A 21583-nucleotide genomic window follows, 5' to 3' on the forward strand; every position below is an offset into this window, starting at 1 on the left:
TCCATAAATTAAGTAGGATTTCTATGTCATAACGCCATCATGGTGTGATGGATTATAAAATAGTCATGATAGCTGAGAATGAAATGGGTGCAGCCCGCACAGTAAAAGGTCACAGCACAGAGGGAGAACCAGGGGCCGTGTTACAGAAACTTTATATCTTAATCACTTAAGCCCCAGGTACTTCCTCATACGATGAATCGCGTAAACGATCTGCTATTTCAGATGACTTATTGTATTGAAGCGAATAAAGAAGGAACGCTTGCGATTTAAAAGACAGATCGGTGTTGTCATTGTCGGCGAGAGTTGACAGTTGGGTCTCAAGTGGTGTTGTGATCCACTGCTAACATTCAACATGGCAGAGAGAGCGTAAATGTTGTTCAAACTGCCGATCTGTTAACTCCTTACAGAGGCATCAATTGGGTATGGCACGGTATGGCAGCTGCCGTACCTTACAGGGGGGGGGGGGGGGGGGGGGGGGGGAATGTACTTCTTAAAATAAATTCATCATGCCTGTTGCTTCGCGCGTGTGCAAGACACCAGTCATGTTGCCATACCTTAGCTTTTGCCGAACTGACGCCACTGACTCCTTATCACTGACAGGCACCACAAAACAGACAAGTGTCACTAATAACAAAAAAGTTGTTTACAAACCTCTCTCTCTCTCTCTCTCTCTCTGTCACACTCTCTCGTCTAAAGACTAATAAAACAGCCGGTTGAAGGGCCGTATCGATTTGGCTGATGGCTCAGACAGATATAGGCTTGAGAGGCTTAGAGTTCCATCCTGAGATAACATTGACTCTTATCTTGTTACTGCTGGACACCTGCGTTCGTCCGCCCAACAGTTTTTCACAATGATTTCCTGACCTTATGATGAGCAAGGATATGGCACTGGTTCAGATCGATGGGGAGAGGGGGGGGAAAAAAGAGTCTCACTAAAGTTATTGGAAAAAGAGACTTGGTGTGTGCGTGTGTGTGTGTGTGTGTGTGTGTGTGTGGTGCGTGTGCGTGTGCGTGTGCGTGTGCGTGGTGCGCGTGTGTGTGTGTGTGTGTGTGTGTGTCAGTGTTAATTTTGTCGACTAAGACTAAAAGACTACAAGATTTTGATATTTTGTCTATAAGACTAGACTAGACTAACACAATTTCAGAAGACTAAGACTATTATGTGTGTAATTCAAAAGACTAAGACTAATGGCTGTAAACATTAAAACTGGTATGTAGCTGTGCAATGAAATTAAAGCCAAATACATATTTTATCTATACATTTGAGAATAGCACTTATCTGTTCTTTTCAAATCTTGTTTAAAGACTTAAAAAAACTAAGACTAAAAGACTGAGACTAATCCCAAAAGACTAAGACTAAAATATTTTGATATATACCGTAATTGCTGGACTATAAGCCTACCTGAATATAAGCCACACCAGCTAAATTTAGAACAAAAAACAAATGTTTACATATATAAACCGCACCTGACTATAAGCCGCAGGTGTCCTTCCTACTTCCCGCTAGAGCGCCCCTGGTGGCCGCTAGCTGTACAAATCTATATATAAATCCTTGTTAAAGACCATTGTAAAACTAACTGGCCCTTAGCTGTAAAAATCTCTATATAAGCCGCAGCATTGTATAAGCCGCAGGGTTCAAAATATGGGAAAAAAGCCGCGGCTTGTAGTCCGGCAATTACGGTAGTCGATTAAGACTAGACCAGACTAAAACAATTTCAGAAGACTAAGACGAGACTAAATCAAAATTTGCTGAAAACATTAACACTGGTGTGTTTGTGTGTGTGTCATGGGCAAGTTTATAATTGTGCTTCCATATTTTTGCGCTCTGGATTTGTTAATTAGCGGGAACGACACCCCCCGACCACAGAATGGAAACATCTAAAAAGGATGTGTGATCACATCACACGTCTGTTACCGCTAATAACGAGGAAGTGTTGCTGTCTCATGATGGCATTACGTCGTACATCGACACATTTAGTCTTTCTGACTCTCTCTCTCTCTCTCTCTCTCTCTTCCTCTTCAATTCAATATATTTCAGCATTATCGTCATGATGGAACATTTTCCAAAGCAATAGTGTACCAGTTATAAACAATGACAAATAAATGAATCATAAAGGGCTTCTCCTCTACGCAATAATCAACTGAGAAGACAGTATATTTGATTGACATTAAACAATTAAATCCATCAATTCCATTCAATTGATCGGACAACAACAATTAAATAACTGAACATTTAAATCATGCATTTAACAACACATTGACCTGCTATATGTGTAGTATCTGCATTTCCCCAAATTAAATCAATATATTGTTAATATTGTTTGTCTCTTGGTAAGCAGAACATTTTCTTTGTTTCTGATAAATGGAAGGTGTTCATACAGGAATATGGGAATTCATACAGGTTACGTAGGAAATTCTATTTACCCTGACTAACACTGGGTACTGAATCCATTCGCTTTGGCTCTCTGTCTGTCTGTCTGTCTGTCTGTCTGTCTGTCTGTCTGTCTGTCTGTCTGTCTGTCTGTCTGTCTGTCTGTCTGTCTGTCTGTAGTTTTTCCCCCATTTTCAATGCCCTCCATGTCATCTGTCTTTTATCACACCCTTTCCCTCTCTCCTTCACGTCCCCTCCCTTTCTCACTTCTGCTGGTTCGCCTCTCTCTCTTCCACGCCTACAATCACTCATCAGACTGGTGTTTGACACTATCTCTCTCTCTCTCTCTCTCTCTCTCTCTCTCTCTCTCTCTCTCTCTCTCTCTCTCCCTCTTTCTCTCTCTCTCTCTCTCTCTCTCTCTCTCTCTCTCTCTCTCTCTCTCTCCCTCCGTGCTGTCTATCCGTTCTCTGTCTGCATCCTCGCCTGTCATTTTGCACTCTGTAAGCTACGTCTGATGTCAAAAAGGGTAGGAAGGACATTGTTGTACATCCACTGGAGTGCAAGTTTTTCACGTTGTGATAACAGCAATACATTTGGTTTTTCTGTACCTCTCCCGAGTCATTTTGATATGCAGCAAACAGAGGAAGGCAGAGATGGAGAGGCTTATTAGCAGACATTTGAATATGGGGAAGAAACCAATGCAAGGCACCAACCTCCGTAGAAAAAGGGCTTGTTTTGACCAAGAACACAATCTGGGAAGGGAATCCGAGATACTCTGTTTTTTCTGAATTTCATAGCATTGGTCTAAACAGAACAGAGAATTTCAGCCAAATGTATTTATCAATTTGACACAAAAAGTCTTTGTCACAAAACTACTGATTTAGAAGGCATTTGTGGAGGGTGCCCGGCGCCCGCTGGCCTAGTGGTCCGAGTGCATGCCACATAGCCTGACAGTGTGTCGCAGGTTAGAATCCCGACGACCATTGCTCCGTGTCACTCCCCATCTCTCTCTCCCTGTTTCCTATCCTATCTTCACTGTAATACTATCAATAAAGGCAGAAAAGCCAAAAAAAAATCTTAAAAGAAAAAAAGAAGGCATTTGTGGAATCGGCCTCAGGTCTAAATGGGCTAAGTCTAAGAGATACAGTTTGTGTAAAGGTCACTGGGTTTCAATCCCACCAGTGCCTTTGTGATCTCGGTCAGTCAGTCGTCTCAACCGCCTCTATACTGTAGATGAAAAGAAAAGGCACAAAAAGAGGACATGAGGACCGATCACTGTTCCTTTGGAAAAGGAAAAGAGGAATAGGTGAAGAGAACAACAGGGCAACTCTTTCTCCTCTCCAGGTCTTTAGTCTTTAGTTTACAGCGTAGGAGCAATTGTTTGTGTGTGTCCGTAATGTGTGTGAGTGAGTGTGTGCGTGCGTGCATGCGCGTGTGTGAGATTGTGTCTGTCTCATGTTTCGGGCTTTTAAGATGTTGGTGATAACAGGGCTGTGTGCCCGTCCACTCAGGATACAGTTACTCTGTTTGTAGCACTGATCTATTCCCCCATGAGCTCTGCTGAGGCTATTGAAATCTAAACGGTGTGTGGCTGACACAAACACACACACACACACACACAGACACATACGCACGCACATACACACTCATGATCCATGCACATACCTACTATAAATGTGTGCGCACACTTACGTATCGTCGTTGTCGGGTAAAAACCTTGTATGTCCATAACCTTTCATTTTGCATTTATCATTTTAAAAATGATTTAAACTAGTGAAAACAGCTGATCTACAAGCACCCAACGCCTCGCACCGCGAGGCGTTGTGTGCTTGTAGATCGGCTGTTTTCACTACTTTTGTGAGACGGCCTTGATGAAGCAGGGCTTTACTTTGCGAAAGAACTTACAAATTAGAAAATTGGAGATACGAGGTTTCCAGCCGACAACGACAGTATGCTTTTATGAGCATACAGACACACATTCATGCACGCTCATACTCTACATAGAAGCATACTGTAATTATAGTCAGGAAAGGTCACTCACAAACACACACACACTTGTGCACGCTCAATCGCTCATGCACGCACATACTGTACTGTATGTATGTGAGCTACAGTATTATGTTGTTGCCTTAGGGAGCGTTTTGGCTGGTTAAAAGCTCTTTAGATGACAGAGAGTCTCCAACTGGTCCTCTGGGAGACGGAGCAGCGGTTCAGGTTACGTCAGGATGGCCTGATGATGGACACGCACTCATTACTGTGACAGCGAGACAATCCGACCTGTATTTACACAGTACAATCCACAGTGTTCATTTAACTCTGTGAGTGTGAAGCTGTTACCAAAAAAGAAAAAGAAAACTAACCAAACATTTAACTAATTTACTGCCAACATTGTTTTTGAAACATGTCGTTCCCTACCACCCTTCTGAGAGATTTTCACAAACCTTTGAAAAGAATAATCTACATTTGCTCGCGGGAGGGCTCAAAAGATGTGAAGATATCCGTTTCCGTTGTCGAGCTTGCTCTCAGCCCCTTTCCTCCATTCACATTCATCATGGCTATTTTTATTTTTCCCCAAAAAAGGGAAACGCTGTTTTTGTTCTGGTGACGTCATCAAAGTATCAGAAGACCATCTTGTTACCCCGGAAATAATTGGTGCCCATAAGCTAGCGAACAGCGCTATCCAGAGTCAAAATAAGGAACTTGTCAAACTCGACCATTGAATATTTCCCATCAAACTTGTCCGACGGCAGGGCGCCCGGTGGCCTACTGGTCTAAGCGCATACCATATAGGCATTGATGCCTGGCGGCGTCGCCGGTTCGATTCCTGATCCGGACGACCTTTGCCGCATGTTTCTCCCCATCTCTCCCCCCGTTTCCTGTCAGTCTACTGTACTATCCAATAAAGGCATAAAAGCCCAAAAACAAATCTTAAAAAAAAAAAAAAAAAAACTTGTCCGACGGTATTAAATTAGTTAATATTTAGTTTGTTTTTTCCTCTCTTGATTTAGTATGTCCTCTCGCGTCCTTCTCCAGATACCTTCAATCCATTATGCCATCCTACAAAAGGAAAGGCGATGTGAGAGTCGGACATCGATAAGAAAGCTATGTTAAATAATCTACAGGACAATTCCCTCTTTGACGTTATAGAATTATGCACTGCCTGTGCATATTGTGCTCAGTTATCTCGGTTTCATCCAGCTTTGCCAGCAGTCTCTTTATTTAAACGCAGCAAAGATTATCTGAGTATTACTTTTTATTCTCCTTGCTGTTCTTTATTGTATTCCATTTTGATGTCTCGTCTGCTGTAAAAATGTTTTATGGCGCGCAGCCATCAGCGGCTGAAAACCAAACACAGAAAGACATTTCAGGTTTACTGGCTGGATTTGGGTAAAAGTCGGCTAATATTGGATCTCTGGTTCCTTTTCCCTTCCGTTTAATCACAGTTTATTGTGGTGTTACATCTCAATCAAATGGGATTGAATGAAATGGAATGAAAGAAACGATTGCACTGGGCTTGCATCATATTTTTACATTATTACTGGGATTTCACTCTCTGCCAGGTTGTTTGCTTACTGTCGTAATCTCTTTGTTGTGTGTGTGTGTGTGTGTGTGTGTGTGTGTGTGTGTGTGTGTGTGTGTGTGTGTGCGTGTGCGTGTGTGCAGCACCCTCACCAGTCAGCGTGGTGAGGAAAGGTCACGTGGGGAAGAACAGCATTGCCGTTTCTTGGGCGGAGCCCGACAGACCCAACGGGATCATCCTGGAGTATGAGATCAAGTACTTTGAAAAGGTAAAAAGAAGCACAACTTCATTCCCCTCTCTCTCTCTCTCTCTCTCTCTCTCTCTCTCTCTCTCTCTCTCTCTCTCTCTCTCTCTCTCTCTCTCTCCTGAGTTGCTGTGATGTTACATATCGTCGTTGTCGGGTGGAAACCTTGTATGTCCAAAACCGTTTGTTTTGTCATTTTTGATTTAAACTAGTGAAAACAGCCGATCTACAAGCACACAACGCCTCGCTCCGCCGCTGCTTGTAGATCAGCCGTTTTCACTACTTTTGTGCGATGCCTTGTATGATGAAGCAGGGCTTTGCTTTGCGAAAAAATGTATACATTTGAAACTTGGAGATACAAGGTTTCTGCCCGACAGTGACGATATCTTTTGGAGAACGCTGCCCCCTTTCATGGACGTCTTCACAGACACCACCTACTCCTCATGCATCGTGATGTGTGTTGATGAGTTACAGCAGAGCAGGCTGCCAGGATTAATAATACACGCATTTCGATAGTCTATTCTTGAGGTGTTGTAGGCTGTCATAACAGCAGGGGGGTAAAGCAACCAAGTACATTTACTCAAGCACTGTACTTAAAGGACAACTCTGCCCTAAATCACTTCTAGGCTCATTTCCCCACTTATATTGATCCAAAAAGACTGTCCATGGGGTCTATTAGGCAGAAATGCCCCTGTTGTCCAGTTTCCCCAGCAGAACCCAGAAGCTCTCATAGCATAGAGTGGAGCCTATAAGCCATAAGCAACTATTTGTTGCGGTCAAAAGTGTTTTTATTTTTAATGTGTTACTAGTTGTCATTACAAAGACATCCATGTCACCGTTGTCCCACACAAGCCATCACACTCTGCTAAACAGATGTTATGCTTTTATGTGTTTTGCCAAGTCCCGTAAAAGATGTCCTGTGATTGGCCAGTACAGTCACTTTGATTGGCACTTGTGCCGAATGCTCACCCCAAAACAGGATTTATGAGAGTGTGGAGGCTTGTGTGGGACAACAAAGCCATGGACAGTCATTTGGGATCAATATAAGTAGGAAAATGAGCCTAGAAGTGATTTAGCTTTAAGATTAGAGAGCCATGCTACAGGGTTTCCTGCAGGAAAAAGTCTTGACCAGGGGGGGATCTCGCACCCGCGCGAAGCGCGGGGCGCCGAATTTTTTTGATAATTAATTAATTAATTCCAGTAATTAATTCACTTAATTTTTAATATTAATTCTTATTTTTGCCCTCAAAATAATAAGAGAACATTTATCATTTTTGGCCTAAAGAAGTAAAGAGAAGTGTCTTAATTATTTTCAAGGTATTTGTACTTTACTTATTTCCAGTTTTCAGTATTTTGATTCCTTCTACTCCACCACAATTTCGGATCCAAATATTGTACCTTTACTCCACTACAAAAACATACATTTTATTTGCATAGACCTGATTGCTTGTTTCTCTCACAAACAAAACATGGCAACGCTGAGCAAAGTTAGACGGTCGGAGTTGGAGATGTGTTTATCTTAACACACAAACACTTGCAAGCAGGCTGGACACACATGCAGCTCAGTAACGTGTGGATATGTGTCGCTGTTGGGAGGAAACGTCGGAAAAGCAGTGTTGATCACCAGCCCAGGAGTTTGTTCTGACTCTTTGAAAACAAAGACACACACGCGCCTCTCTACCTAGCGCTACTCCTGTGCCTGTTTTGGGGGATTGAGAAAACTCACAGCTAAAGACTAGTTTCTCCATAACAGTCACTTCGTGTTCGCACAATGAGGCATGTCGCTTTACGGGTTGCATTGCGCGATTTTGAATTAGTTGCAGTTGAGCGCTCATCGCGTCCGGATGCATGTCTTTTTTTTGCATAATGTGAGCCTGTAGATTAGCGGTTTTCATCAAGCTCACACGCCAGCAAGCCTGCACTGCACAACGTTCGTACGGGAGGGACTGGGGGGGAGAGAGAGAGAGAGCGAGAGAGAGAAACGGAACACTATTGCCCCGTTCAAGTAGGCTAAAGAAACATATCCAATGTTAATGCAGGCAGCATGTAGGATCCGCATTTGCAAACTGTTGACTCGCTGGGAGGTGAAGATGATGAAAACTTTTTGTTGTGGTTCTCATCTGGCATCGCGTCCCATCGGACACATAGCGGCACTGTTAGCATGTCGGCTAATAATATAGCTCTCCCTCTCTCTGCAAGTGTGTGTGTGTGTGTGTGTGTGTGTGTGTGTGTGTGTGTGTGTGTGTCTAATGACGACGACGTGAAGTCTCTTTGCAAAAAAGGGGTATGGTGTATGCTCTGCACGCTGCAGCCATACAGCACAGCACAAAAGAATAAAAAATAACAACTATGTAACACAAATCTATCTGGTGTTAATGTGCGCTGATAGACAGCGCAGCGAGGCAGGATGCATGCACATTCTTGAACACATTCCAGAGCCGTGTCGCCTGCCTGTACGCTTTTAGGAGGAATTTTGCATCATTTTCCCTGGACGTCTGGCCGGGCGGGGGGCGATATCAGACCGGGCGGGGCGCCTGGCCTATATAACGGTGGCGGAAACCCTGATGCTATTTAGGACAAATAATCAAGTTCCATTCCGTTATAAAGGTATCAAAAAGGTGCAATGATGAGGTGGGGAACTTAGAAAGGATCCAAGGCAGCTCTGTTTAGTTCAAAGTAGAACATAGTTTATTTAATTCATGGCAAGGAAGATTAAAAAAAGAAGAGAGCCATGCTATGTTGAAACTACAAGAAGGACTGTTATGTGAAAGGTCCTCAATCTCAAGGTCCTCTCTTCAAAGCTGTATTAAAATGCTCCCCACTGCCCAGGAATATATAGCAGTGTGACTCCTGTTGTTTATCATTATGATACAACTCTGTCGCACAGGTCGCATCAGGACAAAATGAAATACAGGTCCCCCAACACCTTTTATGCCAGATTAATCCAAATAAGCCCTCAAAGATAAAACATACTGTAGGCATGCACACACACACTCACATACAGGAACACAGCAAATGAAAATTAAAACCATGATCAAAAGATAATGAAACAAAGAAAGGGTTATTTACAGGAATGCTTTCTGGAACATTTTGATAGTGATTTAAACAAAGGGAATAGGTGAGGTGAATTGTCTCAGGTAGAGCATTCCAGAGCCTAGGAGCTCGGACAGCGATGGCCCGATCACCCTTAGTTACAGGTGTAAATGATGGACTTTTGTGAGAGCCTTTAGGGGAGCTTATTAACTCACTGTCTACCTGCTGTAACTAAACTGGCCGTGTTCAATGAACTGCCTTGCTCAAAGCACAGTGCAGTGTCTTTCCCACATTGACCTGTTTAAAGAAACAAGGATTCTTTTTTATTGATATATTCTGTACATGTATTGGCGTTTAGAACCTACTATTTTTATCTTCAACTCAGACACGGAGGCTCCAACATGGAGTGTATCAGTTACTCTGTTTCACTTCTTGAATTCTCTGTCCAGTAAATGCTGAGATATGGGTGAGATCACAGAGCGGAAAATACAGTTTTTGATCTGGCATTAATGCTGCTCTTTCTTAACCAAGGCCGGAGCACAAGCTCAGCGATGTAATGCTTCTCCTGTGTCTCCTCTCCTCTCCTCTCCTCTTTCATTCTATCTGGTTGGTTCCCCGCTCTCTTCTTGTCCTGGAAGGTCAGATGGGTGGTGTACAGGGGAGACTGGGAGAGTTGTGGTCAGTGGTTAGCTAATGGCTTTAGGCTAATGGAGGGGGCATTTAGCAGTGTCTCAACCTCATGTGGTTAGAGTTGGGAAACTGATCCGTAGACAAGCATAAGCACGCGCTCGCACACACGCAAGCGCGTGCAGCGCGTGCGCACGCACACACACACACACACACACACACACACACACACACACACACACACACACACACACACACACACACACACACACACACACACACACACACACACACACACACACACCGTCACTGTCGGGCAGAAACCTCGTAACTCCAAGTTTCAAATGTGTGTTTTTTTCCCCCCGTAAAAGTAAAGCCCTGCTTCATCATGCAAGGCTTTGGTGCAAGACTTGTGAAAATAGCAGATCTACAAGCACACAAGGCGTTGTGTGCTTGTAGATCGTCTATTTTCACTATTTTAAATCATTTTTTTAAATGATAAGTACAAAACGAATGTCGTTCGACAAAACGACATACAGATACACACAAATACTAATATGAACTTATCTGTATATTTTTCTCTTAAACGCACTTTTAAACATACTTTTAATGCCTCCCCCTGGCCACCCGGGGCGCCTGATGCAGGAGAAAGGAACTGGTTTGAATAAAGTGTTCCTTCCACTTGCTACGTCCAAACCGGGGAAATCCCCCCTGTCTGGTGAAAAGAAGCAACTTGGACTACTCATGCACTGAAGGAAGCATGAGGTCAGTCCGTTGTCTCACCAGGCGCGGCAGAGGGAGAGCAGAAACCAGGATTACAGGTTAGGTAATTGGCACTGGGTGAAAAAATGGGTTACAAAAATCGTGGGATAAATATTATTTAAGAAAAAACACACAAACTTTTCTTGTTCGATAGATAATGCAGAGACACACATACACCGTCTTTTCATACAGTTTGCAGAATTACTGTTGCAACGACACACTGTCAGGTAAACTAATTGTCATGATAGTGTAAACTCCATGCATATTCTTTATTACTCTGTCAACAGTGCAGTGTTTATTGATTGTGCTAACTGAATTCCACAGAATTTATTAAATGAATGAATAAGACTTTGTGCATGCGTGCAAGTGTGAATGTGTGTGTGTGTGTGTGTGTGTGTGTGTGTGTGTGTGTGTGTGTGTGTGTGTGTGTGTGTGTGTGTGTGTGTGTGTGTGTGTGTGTGTGTGTGTGTGTGTGTGTGTGTGTGTGTGCCGGCATGCGCGAGCTTTGATGAATGAATGCTGCTCCAGTGTGCAGTGAAGTCTGGAATCCGTTGGCAATTTTTCATCGAATGCATCTTCCTGTCTGTTTCTATCGCTCAATTCAATACTTTTAAGTATGCAACTAAGTTATGGAAAACTATTGAATCTAATATCAATACTATGCTGTGTACAGAACATTATGTTCCTCTGTCTACCCCACCCCACCTTGTTTTCTCCCTCCTTCACTTTACCTCTCTCTCTCTCTCTCTCTCTCTCTCTCTCTCTCTCTCTCTCTCTCTCTCTCTCTCTCTCTCTCTCTCTCTCTCTTCCTCTCTGACTCTCCCCTGCTCTCTCTCGCTCTCTCATCCCTCTCTCTGCATCTTTCTCTTTCTTCCCCTGACATCCTGCATGCTTATTTTGCTTTCACTCCACCTTTCTCTCTCTCTCTCTCTGTCTTATTCTATTTCTTTCTTTTTGTTCAACATTCTTCTTCTTCTCTCCTCCCGTCTCTCTCTCCGCTGCAGGAGCAGGACTCCAGTTACACCATCATCAAATCCACAAAGACAGAGATGGTGGTGGACAGCCTGAAGCCTTCTTCAGCTTATATCTTCCAGGTCAGAAAATATACAAAACCCCCCAAAAAACAATCAGTTGTCAGTACCGTATGTCACCAATCGTGAATACATCCACTGTCAAACATCTGTCTATATGAGCATTTGAATCATTATCTTTCTAAGTTTTGTTTTAATAGTGTTCATAGTGCAGCAAAATGTACACGTTATTTATATATTCCAGGTAAGAGCGAGGACTTCAGCAGGATATGGAGCCTTCAGCCGGCGATTTGAGTTCCAAACAAGCCCTTACTGTAAGTACAACTAGAGAGAGAGAGAGAGAGAGAGAGAGAGAGTGTACAGTACGTTATTATATATCGCAATAGCAAATGACACTGATCAGCCCCTCAATCATCACTTAACAATAACGTAATCTGGACGGAGATATAGATCTCTGAAATGGAAACAACATCACTTTACCAGGGCTATTGTCCACTCTGCCCTTGCATTAAACAAACTGTCCTGCTGACATGACAATGTTGTTGTTGTTGTTGTGCTGGGAAATATGGATATCCTTGGCGATGATGTTTTGTCTTTACCTTTATGTCATGTTGGATGCAACAATTTCTTGCGTGTTTCTGTGTCGAAACGGCCTGTGAAAACCAATATCCCTCTGGGACAAAATCTAACCTCCCATCTTTTAACTCAACAGTAGCTGCCTCCAGTGAGCGCACCCAGGTGTCCATCGTAGCGGTTTCTATTACATTGGCGCTGGTCTTGATGGCATTGGTTGCTGGATTTCTGCTTAGCGGACGGTAGGACACCCATGCACGCAACACGCACACACACACACACACACACACACACACGTGCACGTACGCACGCACGCGCACACACACACACACACCCACCCACACACACATGGATTGCAGTACCACTATACACAGAGACACTCCCTTTGCTACACTCTGGTGCAGAGTTTGGAACAATTACAATCATAGCTCAAAGCGATCCTGGTGGGATAAAAAACATTGGCAGTCGGCATCTGTACTGCTAACAGTGCTGGATTATTAAGGCTTGATTTATTTTTCTCCCCCCACAATTTGAGAACTGCTACTTTTGGTTGATGCCATCTTCTTGTGCAGGTTTAATTTCATTAGTACCGGTATGTGTTGTTTTGTCCACACATTTCATAGCTATCTTCCCCTTAGATGTCTGTGATATCTTGTGTGCAAGTGGATCTTGCGTGTAATTGGAAATAGTGGCGTTAGAGTGACAGGCCTTGGGTTCATCAGAATTAGTAGGGTTCATCCTATGGACAGACCTTCAATACTATATTTTATAGAGCTCTGTTACTAACCAAGTGCTAAAATGACAAGCTTGCAGGATAAAACGGATTTGGTTATCATTCACAGTGAGTCACTGCAGTGGGTGCATTCTCTTTTTCCAGTCATACACAGTCATCAATTGGCAAACAAAAGCAGTGAGCCTAAAACGACAGCGGCCCACAAATTCAGGTCACAATGTTCAGTATTGATGCATCACTGTGTTGTTAAGAAAATATATATATATCAATCCATTGTTTGATAAATACACACTATTACAATGTTATGATATGTCCTTTATATCAGCTAGAAAAGAGATACAAGGGTTCATTCAATGCCCGGGAGATACACTTTATGGTATAAAGTACTGTACTTAAAGGGGAAGACCACCCATTTTCAATATTGAACTATGTCATTAATATACCTTAGAGGAGTTGTGTGGAAAGAGAAAAAAAGTTCCCCCTCTTCTGTGTTGCCTAGAACTGGAGGATTGATTTTGGGGTTTGTATTGTAAATTACAACTTGATGACATCACACATTGTACTTTACAATACAAACCCCAAAATCAATCCTCCAGTTCTAGGCAACACAGAAGGGGGGGAACTTTTTTTTTATTTCCACACAACTCCTCTAAGGTATATTAATGACATAGTTCAATATTGAAAATGGGTGGTCTTCCCCTTTAAGTAACATTTTGAGGTATTTGAACTTTACTTGAGTATTTCCAATTTCAAATACTTTCACTTCTACTCCACTACATCTTGGATCCAAATATCATACTTTTTACTCCACTACATTTATTTGAGAGCTTTAGCTACTATAGTTACATTTTTAACTTGGGACATTCTTCTGCACAATGACTACTTTTACTTTTGGTACTTTAAGTATATGTTGATATCAATGCTTTTGTACTTTTACTCAAGTAAATTTTGAATTCCGGACTTTGACTTGTTATTGATACTTTTACTTAGGTAAAACATGTGAGTACTTTTCCCACCACTGGATACACTGAAATGTACAGTACATGATCAAGATAGTGTCATTGAAGTAAGACTTCTGCCTCGCACTAATCCATAAAGCTCTGTTGTCATACATTAACAGTATACATTACAATCATAATTCCTAATACAGACTTTAAAGGTCTTATGACATCAAATTTATATATTTTTTTACTAGTTTCCTGGCCTCAATTACACCAAAAAAAAACTGACCTTTCAACATTCAGTGGTTTTTCGGTAATCTGTAGTTTTTTTAATAATTAAGCTCAGAAAGGTGAGTTCATTTGTTTCTGGATGTACGCATCATCATCTAGGGCAGGGGGTTTTCAAAGTGGGTGACGGGGCACCCCTGTGTGCCGCGAGATAATTTGATAATATTTGGAATTTATTTGGACATTTGAAAAAATATTTAGTATCATTTTAAACTTGAAGTACAAAGTTATTTTCAGTCAGTTCTAACCAAAATGGCTATTATCTCAACCTTTTCCTCACAACATAATCACTAAAATCACAGAAATCTCGTATCTCCAAGTTTCAAACGTGTACGTCTTTTGGTAAAGCAAAGCACTGCTTCATCATATAAGACTGTCGCACAAAACTAGTGAAAACAGCCGATCTACATGCACTGTGTGCTTGTAGATCTGCTGTTTTCACTAGTTTAGTACATTTTATAGATGATAAATACAAAACGAACGTTTTTTGACATACAAGGTTTCCACCCGACAATATGCTATAAATATAAGGTGCTGGGAGTGAAAATTATAATGTAGAGGTGCCTCGGATTAAAAAAAATATTTATTTGGTGCCCTGAGAGGCTGAGACAAAAAGAGATTCTAACCCTAACCCCTGATCTAGGGGAGGGTTTATCACCTTTGCTGTTACTTTAAATTGTGTTTGTGTTTTCGTTTTCTCGTCAATTAATGCCCTATTTTGTCATAATATAGTGTCAAGCAAAAATGGTGAAAGTGGTTGAGTGTGTTTGTGTCAGTGTTGCATGGCAGTGTGTTTGCTTTGTGCTGCATTAGTGCTGACACTCTGCATTGCCATGACTTCAGGTCACATGACCTCTGGCTGACCTGCTTTTAGACACGCTATAGAGCTAATGTGCAGAATCAGCCTGTCACACTCACACACGCACGCACACGTACACACACACACACACACACACACACACACACACACACACACACACACACACACACACACACACACACATAGACACATGGCACATAAATAAGCACCTGTGCAAACGTACACACACACACACACACACACACACACACACACACACACACACACACACACACACACACACACACACACACACACACACACACACACACACATGCATGGACGCACTCACACAAACACACACACACACACACACACACACACACACACACACACACACATACACACACACACACACACACACACACACACACACACACACACACACAGCACAAAACAAGCACTCATGCAAACACAAACTCACGCAGTCGCACACACACTGAATGAACCAGTGTCACTGCCCTTTATCGATCAAGGTTAAAGCTGCAATCCTTAACTATTGTATACTACCAGAGATAACTTCATTTATCAATGGAAGAGCTAGCCATGTACTGCACTTGTGCTTTTTACCTAAATGGTAACTGGTAAATGGTGCATTTATTTAGCTCCTTTTTCCAAGGCGCTTTACAACGACGTGCATTACATTCACCCATACAACGGTGGAGGAAACCATGCAAGGGAGCAATTAGAGTGACAGTGTCTTGCTCAAGGACACTTCGACACTAACGCTGGGTGAGCCCGGGATCGAACTGGGAACCTTCTGGTTACCTCCTGAGCCACTACCTGCATTGTATTAAAGCTGTACTGTGGAAGCTGCTCAACTAATGGTCAGTAACGATATTGCTTTTTTCGGCCGGAGTCGCCGCGCGCGGACCACCGCGGCCGTCACGAGCACCTCCGCCTCGCCGATACGCATCCGTAGAGCCCTCTCCCGTCATTTTTAGACCAGGATTGAGGGAGTAGCAAGCAAGATTCCTTCACCAATGTAAACACAGTTGCTGAGGGAAGCTACTTCCTTTAGAGACAGCAAGACTCGCTGTGATTGGCCGGTGGTGTATGATCTGCGCTGTGATTGGCCGTTAGTGTATCATGTGGGAGATGACATCATTTTGCCGGGAAATTCTCCCCCCCTCACAACTCATAGAAAACATATAAAGAGAAGGCTTCAGAAGCTGAAAATAACAGAGTGGGTGTTCTAAAACTTTAGCGATTTAACAGTTAGGACAATTTTAAGATTTGTTTTATAAAAAAAGTTACATGGTATAACTTTAACTAACATATAGTCTACCTTACAGATTAGTTAAAATAACGCTTTATTCATTAAAACAAGCCCCGGCTCTTTGTTCCCATGGAGTCAGCATTCTTGGTTACATGCAAAGACTGAACTCCATAGATAGATGTTTCTGCCAGCGGGGGTTTTAAGCCATGCAGATGTGTGGTCTGTGTCATTTTATAGAACTGTAATTACCATTACATGGCAAAAGGCCTCTGTTTCATTAGCAAGCTGTTACTGGACAGATGGTGGTTCATTCATGTTTTACCAGTGGTGTAAAGTAACATTTACTCAAGTACTGTACAATTTTGAGGTATTTTTACTTGGAGTATTTGAATTTGGCAAAATGTTTAAATCAGTTCTACTCGCGATGCGTTGTGAGCTTTTAGATGGGCTATCCCCCCCACCCCCCTCCTGTTTTTGGTTATTTTCTTTCTTTAATCGAACGTCACGAGAGTGTGAGGGTTTGGATGGATAGATTGATGTAGAAATCCATCAATCCATCATGAAATGTTCACGTTTTTAATCTATCTGTCTGGCCAGTGGCCATCCATCCATCCATCCATCTACTCTTCCATCCATTCATCCATCCATCCATCCATCCATCCATCCATCCATAACGGTACATACCGGTACATACTGCTATCGTTATTTAAACGGTCTGTCCCCATGTTGACCCCAGCCATTATTTGAATCACTCATTTAATTCTCATTTTACTATGTATTCATACAAAGTTGCGCATAGTGCATTTGTGCTTCTTTCACAGAATGGTAGACCATAAAATCCAGGGTGTTCATTTAATACTGTTAAATGAACACTCATAAGGCTGTTTCAGGGTACACAGTAACATTCTGCGTGTTGATTTAACTCTGAGTGTGCAAATGGACCATTATGGTTCCCTTAACAGGGTTAAATTGGCAACCTTGCAAGTCAACACTCAATCTCTCCACCCTGAGCCATGCTAACACACGCACGCGCGTGCACACACACACACACACACACACACACACACACGCACACACGCGCACACACGCACACACGCACACACACTCACAGACACACACACACAATCATACCAACATGCACACAAATGCACAGACCCCCCCCTTCCACAATACAGCAGGAAGTTAGGGGACTGAGCAATAGTCCGGGAGGCAGGCCCAGCCCTCATAATGTCCTCTGCTTACTTTTTTTCACTATTATTTCCTGTTAGCATATACCTTGGGCCATCACAAGTTCATACTGAACACCCCCAACTCGGGGCCGTTTGGTCGCAGGGGCCCAAAAACCCATTTTTTGGTACCTGTCTCTGGCGAAATTATGTAAATGTATAAAACAATTCACTAAAATTACATACATTGTCACACACGTATGAAATTTGGTATGGAGTATCCTGACAGATAGGGGTAAATGGCAAAATAGGATTATAGTGCTTACTACCAATGTATTTTAAGATATCACCCTCAACATCCCCAGAAACACAATAAAATTGCTGTCTGCTTGACACATTATCATCAAATATGATAATTTTCAAGCAGGTTATGGTGAATATAATGACCTCTCCTGTATATAGAAAACCTCCCACATTCATAAGCTTCAATTTGAGCCCAAGATGATCTTCTCATCTTGAGAATTACTGTTTCTGTAGCCAAAATACTGCACTATACCTCAAATCGGAGAAAATATAATATTCAGTCAGTAGCTTTACAGAAGCCTGTAATCTAACAATGGGTTCACAAGTACTGCTGTTTGAAGTTATAAACATGAAAAATGAACACTAGCAGGGAAGCAAATGTTTTTAAATGGTATTAAAAATATATTTGATATGCACAAAATAGCTCTTTGCAATACAATAATAATACAGTATAGCAAAAGTTCCCCTGTGGGAGAGAGGTATGAAAAAAGAAATAGCCGCATGAGATCTGCATCTATTCTAGACCACTGTAGTGCATCTATAGACCACTGTACCTCATATATAGACCATTGTACTGTATCTATAGACCACATACATTGACCACTGTACCGTATCTAATGTATAGATCACTACAGTATACTGCATCTCAACTCAGCACAGCTCAAAATGTATTTATAAAGCACATTTAACATGATCAGGTCGCGCAAAGTGCTGCACATGTTAAAACAAAACAATAGAATATAATAAAAAGATAACAGCATAAAATACAAAGAAGAATACAAGGAACAAAAAGAAAACATCAGCACCAGTAAAGGAAAGGCATACTATATTTGATTGATAAAGATGAAAAATACCAATTGACTGTACAGCTCTGACGTGTAGGGGCAAGATATTCCTCAGCCTTGGGGCCCCCAGTGGGGGGCAGTTGTGAAAGTACAGTACAGCTAAAAAAAAACGAGATAAAAGTTGAGGGAAATAATTTGACTTGCAACATATGCATGAATGCCTGACTGCCTGACAGAACCCGGAAGTACCCTGTAGACTGACTGGGTTGTTGGGGGCGGGGCGTCCCTCCTGCAATGGGCCAGGAATAATGTCTCATAGACATTATACAGTGTAGGAATGTCCCGATACCACTTTTTTGCTGACCAAGTACAAGTATGAGTACTTAATTTAGTACTTGCCGATACCGAATACCGATACTGTAAGTTACGTTTCTGTACAAGTGCTTAAATAGTGTGTGGCACTCCAAATTAAAATGCTTTAAATAATTATGTTGTCATGCCTAGAGTGAGAGAAGGTGAAAACACTGTTCATTAGTTGAACTAACACACACAAAACTGTGTCTTAGGACAAAATGGTAATGGACTGGCACTGCTGTGAGCAAAATCGGACAAGTACGAGTACAGCAAAATAGGCTGGTATCGGGGCGAGTACTGATACCTCGAGTACTGATACCGCATCCATAGTATATGACAAAGTGGTCTATAGATGCATACAGTGGTATACAGATTCACTACAGTGGACTACAGATGCATTTGATCTACAGATTCACTAAAGCATTCTACAGTTGCACTAAAGTGGTCTACAGATGCACTACCTACTGTACCTACCACCATACTGCATACTTTATTTAACTACCTACAGTATCTACCGCCAAACTGCATCCCTCATCTAACTACCTATACCTGACACCATACAGCATCCCTTCATCTACTACCTACCAACCTACCTCCATACTGCATCCCTCATCTAACTACCTACCAGCCACCATGCGGCATCCCTCATCTAACTACCTACCTACCTACTTACCACCATACTTCATACCTCATCTAACTACTGTACCTACCTACCCCCATACTGCATCTCTCATCTACCTACCTACCTACCTACCTACCTACCTACCTACCAAAAAACTGCATCCATCATCTAACATCCTACCTACCACCATACTGAATCTCTCATCTACCAACCTATCTACCACCATATTGTATCTCTCATCTAACCACCATATCTACCACCATATACTGCATCCCTCATCTAACTACCTACCAACCAACATACTGCATCCCTCATCTACTATGGTTGATGGGGGGAAAGGGGTACGGTGATGAGTTCATAGTTCCACTCATCTACTTGTATAACTTAAAGGACAACTCCGCCCTAAAAAATCACTTCTAGGCTAATTGTCCTACTTATATTGATCCCAAAAGACCATGGGGTCTATTAGGTAGAAATGCTATTGTCCAGTTTCCACAGCAGAACCCGGCACTTTTACACTATTTGTTGTGTTCAAAAGTGATTTTCTTTTTCATGAGTGTGTTACTAGTTGTCATTACAAACACATCCATGCCTTGGTTGTCCCACACAAGCCACCACAATCTCATAATAATGTTTTGGGGTGAGCATTTGGCCAGTCAAAGTGACTGTAATGGCCAATCACAGGGCATCTTTTCCGGGACTTGGCAAAATACATAAAAGCATAACATCTGGTAAGCAGAGTGTGATGGCTTGTATGTGTTTGTAACGACAACTAGTACCGGATTCATGAAAAATAAAAACACTTTTGACCAAAACAAGCTATCGCTTTTACACTATTTGTTGTGGTCAAAAGTGTTTATAGTAGTATAGGCTTATAGTGCTTATATGCTCCACTCTATGCTATGAGAGCTTACAGTACAGTAAGGTACAGTACGGTACAGTACAGTACAGTACAGTAAGGTAGAGTACAGTAAGGTAGAGTACAGTACAGTAAGATACAGTACAGTACAGTAAGGTACAGTTACTCTACCTTACTGTATCGTACTATACTACAGTACGATACAGTAAGGTACAGTACAGTAAGGTACAGTAAGGTACAGTACAGTAAGATAGAGTACAGTAAGGTACAGTACATTTAGGTATAGTTAGGTACAGTACAGTAAGGTACAATACAGTAAGGTACAGTACATTTAGGTATAGTTAGGTACAGTATGGTACTACTGTACAGTAAGGTACAATACAGTAAGGTACAGTACAGTACAGTTTGTCGTTTAAATAACCTGTCCCTACACACACACACACACACACACACACACACACACACACACACACACACACACACACACACACACACACACACACACACAGTACACACACACACACACACACACACAGGATATAGCTGCTCAGATTCACCGCTCCACGTCGAACCGATGTTTGATTTTTGTATTGCAACAAGCTATTTTGTGCATATCAAACATATTTTTAATAACATTTAACAACATTTGCTTCCCTGCTAGTATTAATTTTTCATGTTTATAACTTCAAACAGCAGTACTTGTGAACCCATTGTTGGATTATAGGCTTCTGTAAAGCTACTGACTGAATATTATATTTTCTCCGATTTGAGGTATAGTGCAGTATTTTGGCTACAGAAACAGTAATTCTGAAGATGAGAAGATCATCTTGGGCTCAAATTGAAGCTTATGAATGTGGGAAGTCTTCTATATACAGGAGAGGTCATTATATTCACCATAACCTGCTTGAAAATGATCATATTTGATGATAATGTGTCAAGCGGACAGCAATTTTATTGTGTTTCTGGGGATGTTGAGGGTGATATCTTAAAATACATTGGTAGTAAGCACTATAATCCTATTTTGCCACTTACCCCTATGTGTCAGGATACTCCATACCAAATTTCATACGTGTGTGACAATGTATGTAATTTTAGTGAATTATTTTATACATTTACATAATTTCGCCAGAGACAGGTACCAAAAAATTGGTTTTTGGGCCCCTGCGACCAAACGGCCCCGAGTTGGGGGTGTTCAGTATGAACTTGTGATGGCCCAAGGTATATGCTAACAGGAAATAATAGTGAAAAAAAGTAAGCAGACGACATTATGAGGGCTGCCGCTGGGCCTGCCTC

At 41.9% G+C, this 21583-nt stretch overlaps 1 protein-coding gene across 1 annotated transcript in view; it reads left to right on the forward strand.

Annotated features, from left to right (window-relative positions):
* The window catches only part of epha5 (EPH receptor A5), a gene marked incomplete at both ends in the record, with an annotated part of 148529 nt that overhangs the window by 95615 nt on the left and 31331 nt on the right, over positions 1 to 21583 (forward strand). The window contains 4 exons of the mRNA XM_080743548.1: positions 6035 to 6159; positions 11562 to 11651; positions 11833 to 11902; positions 12301 to 12403. Coding sequence (XP_080599674.1) covers positions 6035 to 6159; positions 11562 to 11651; positions 11833 to 11902; positions 12301 to 12403 — 388 coding nt within the window. The remainder of the gene's footprint in view (positions 1 to 6034; positions 6160 to 11561; positions 11652 to 11832; positions 11903 to 12300; positions 12404 to 21583) is intronic.

This window comes from Nannobrachium achirus (assembly GCF_963921795.1).
Source record: "Nannobrachium achirus genome assembly, chromosome: 15".
NCBI lineage: Eukaryota > Metazoa > Chordata > Actinopteri > Myctophiformes > Myctophidae > Nannobrachium > Nannobrachium achirus.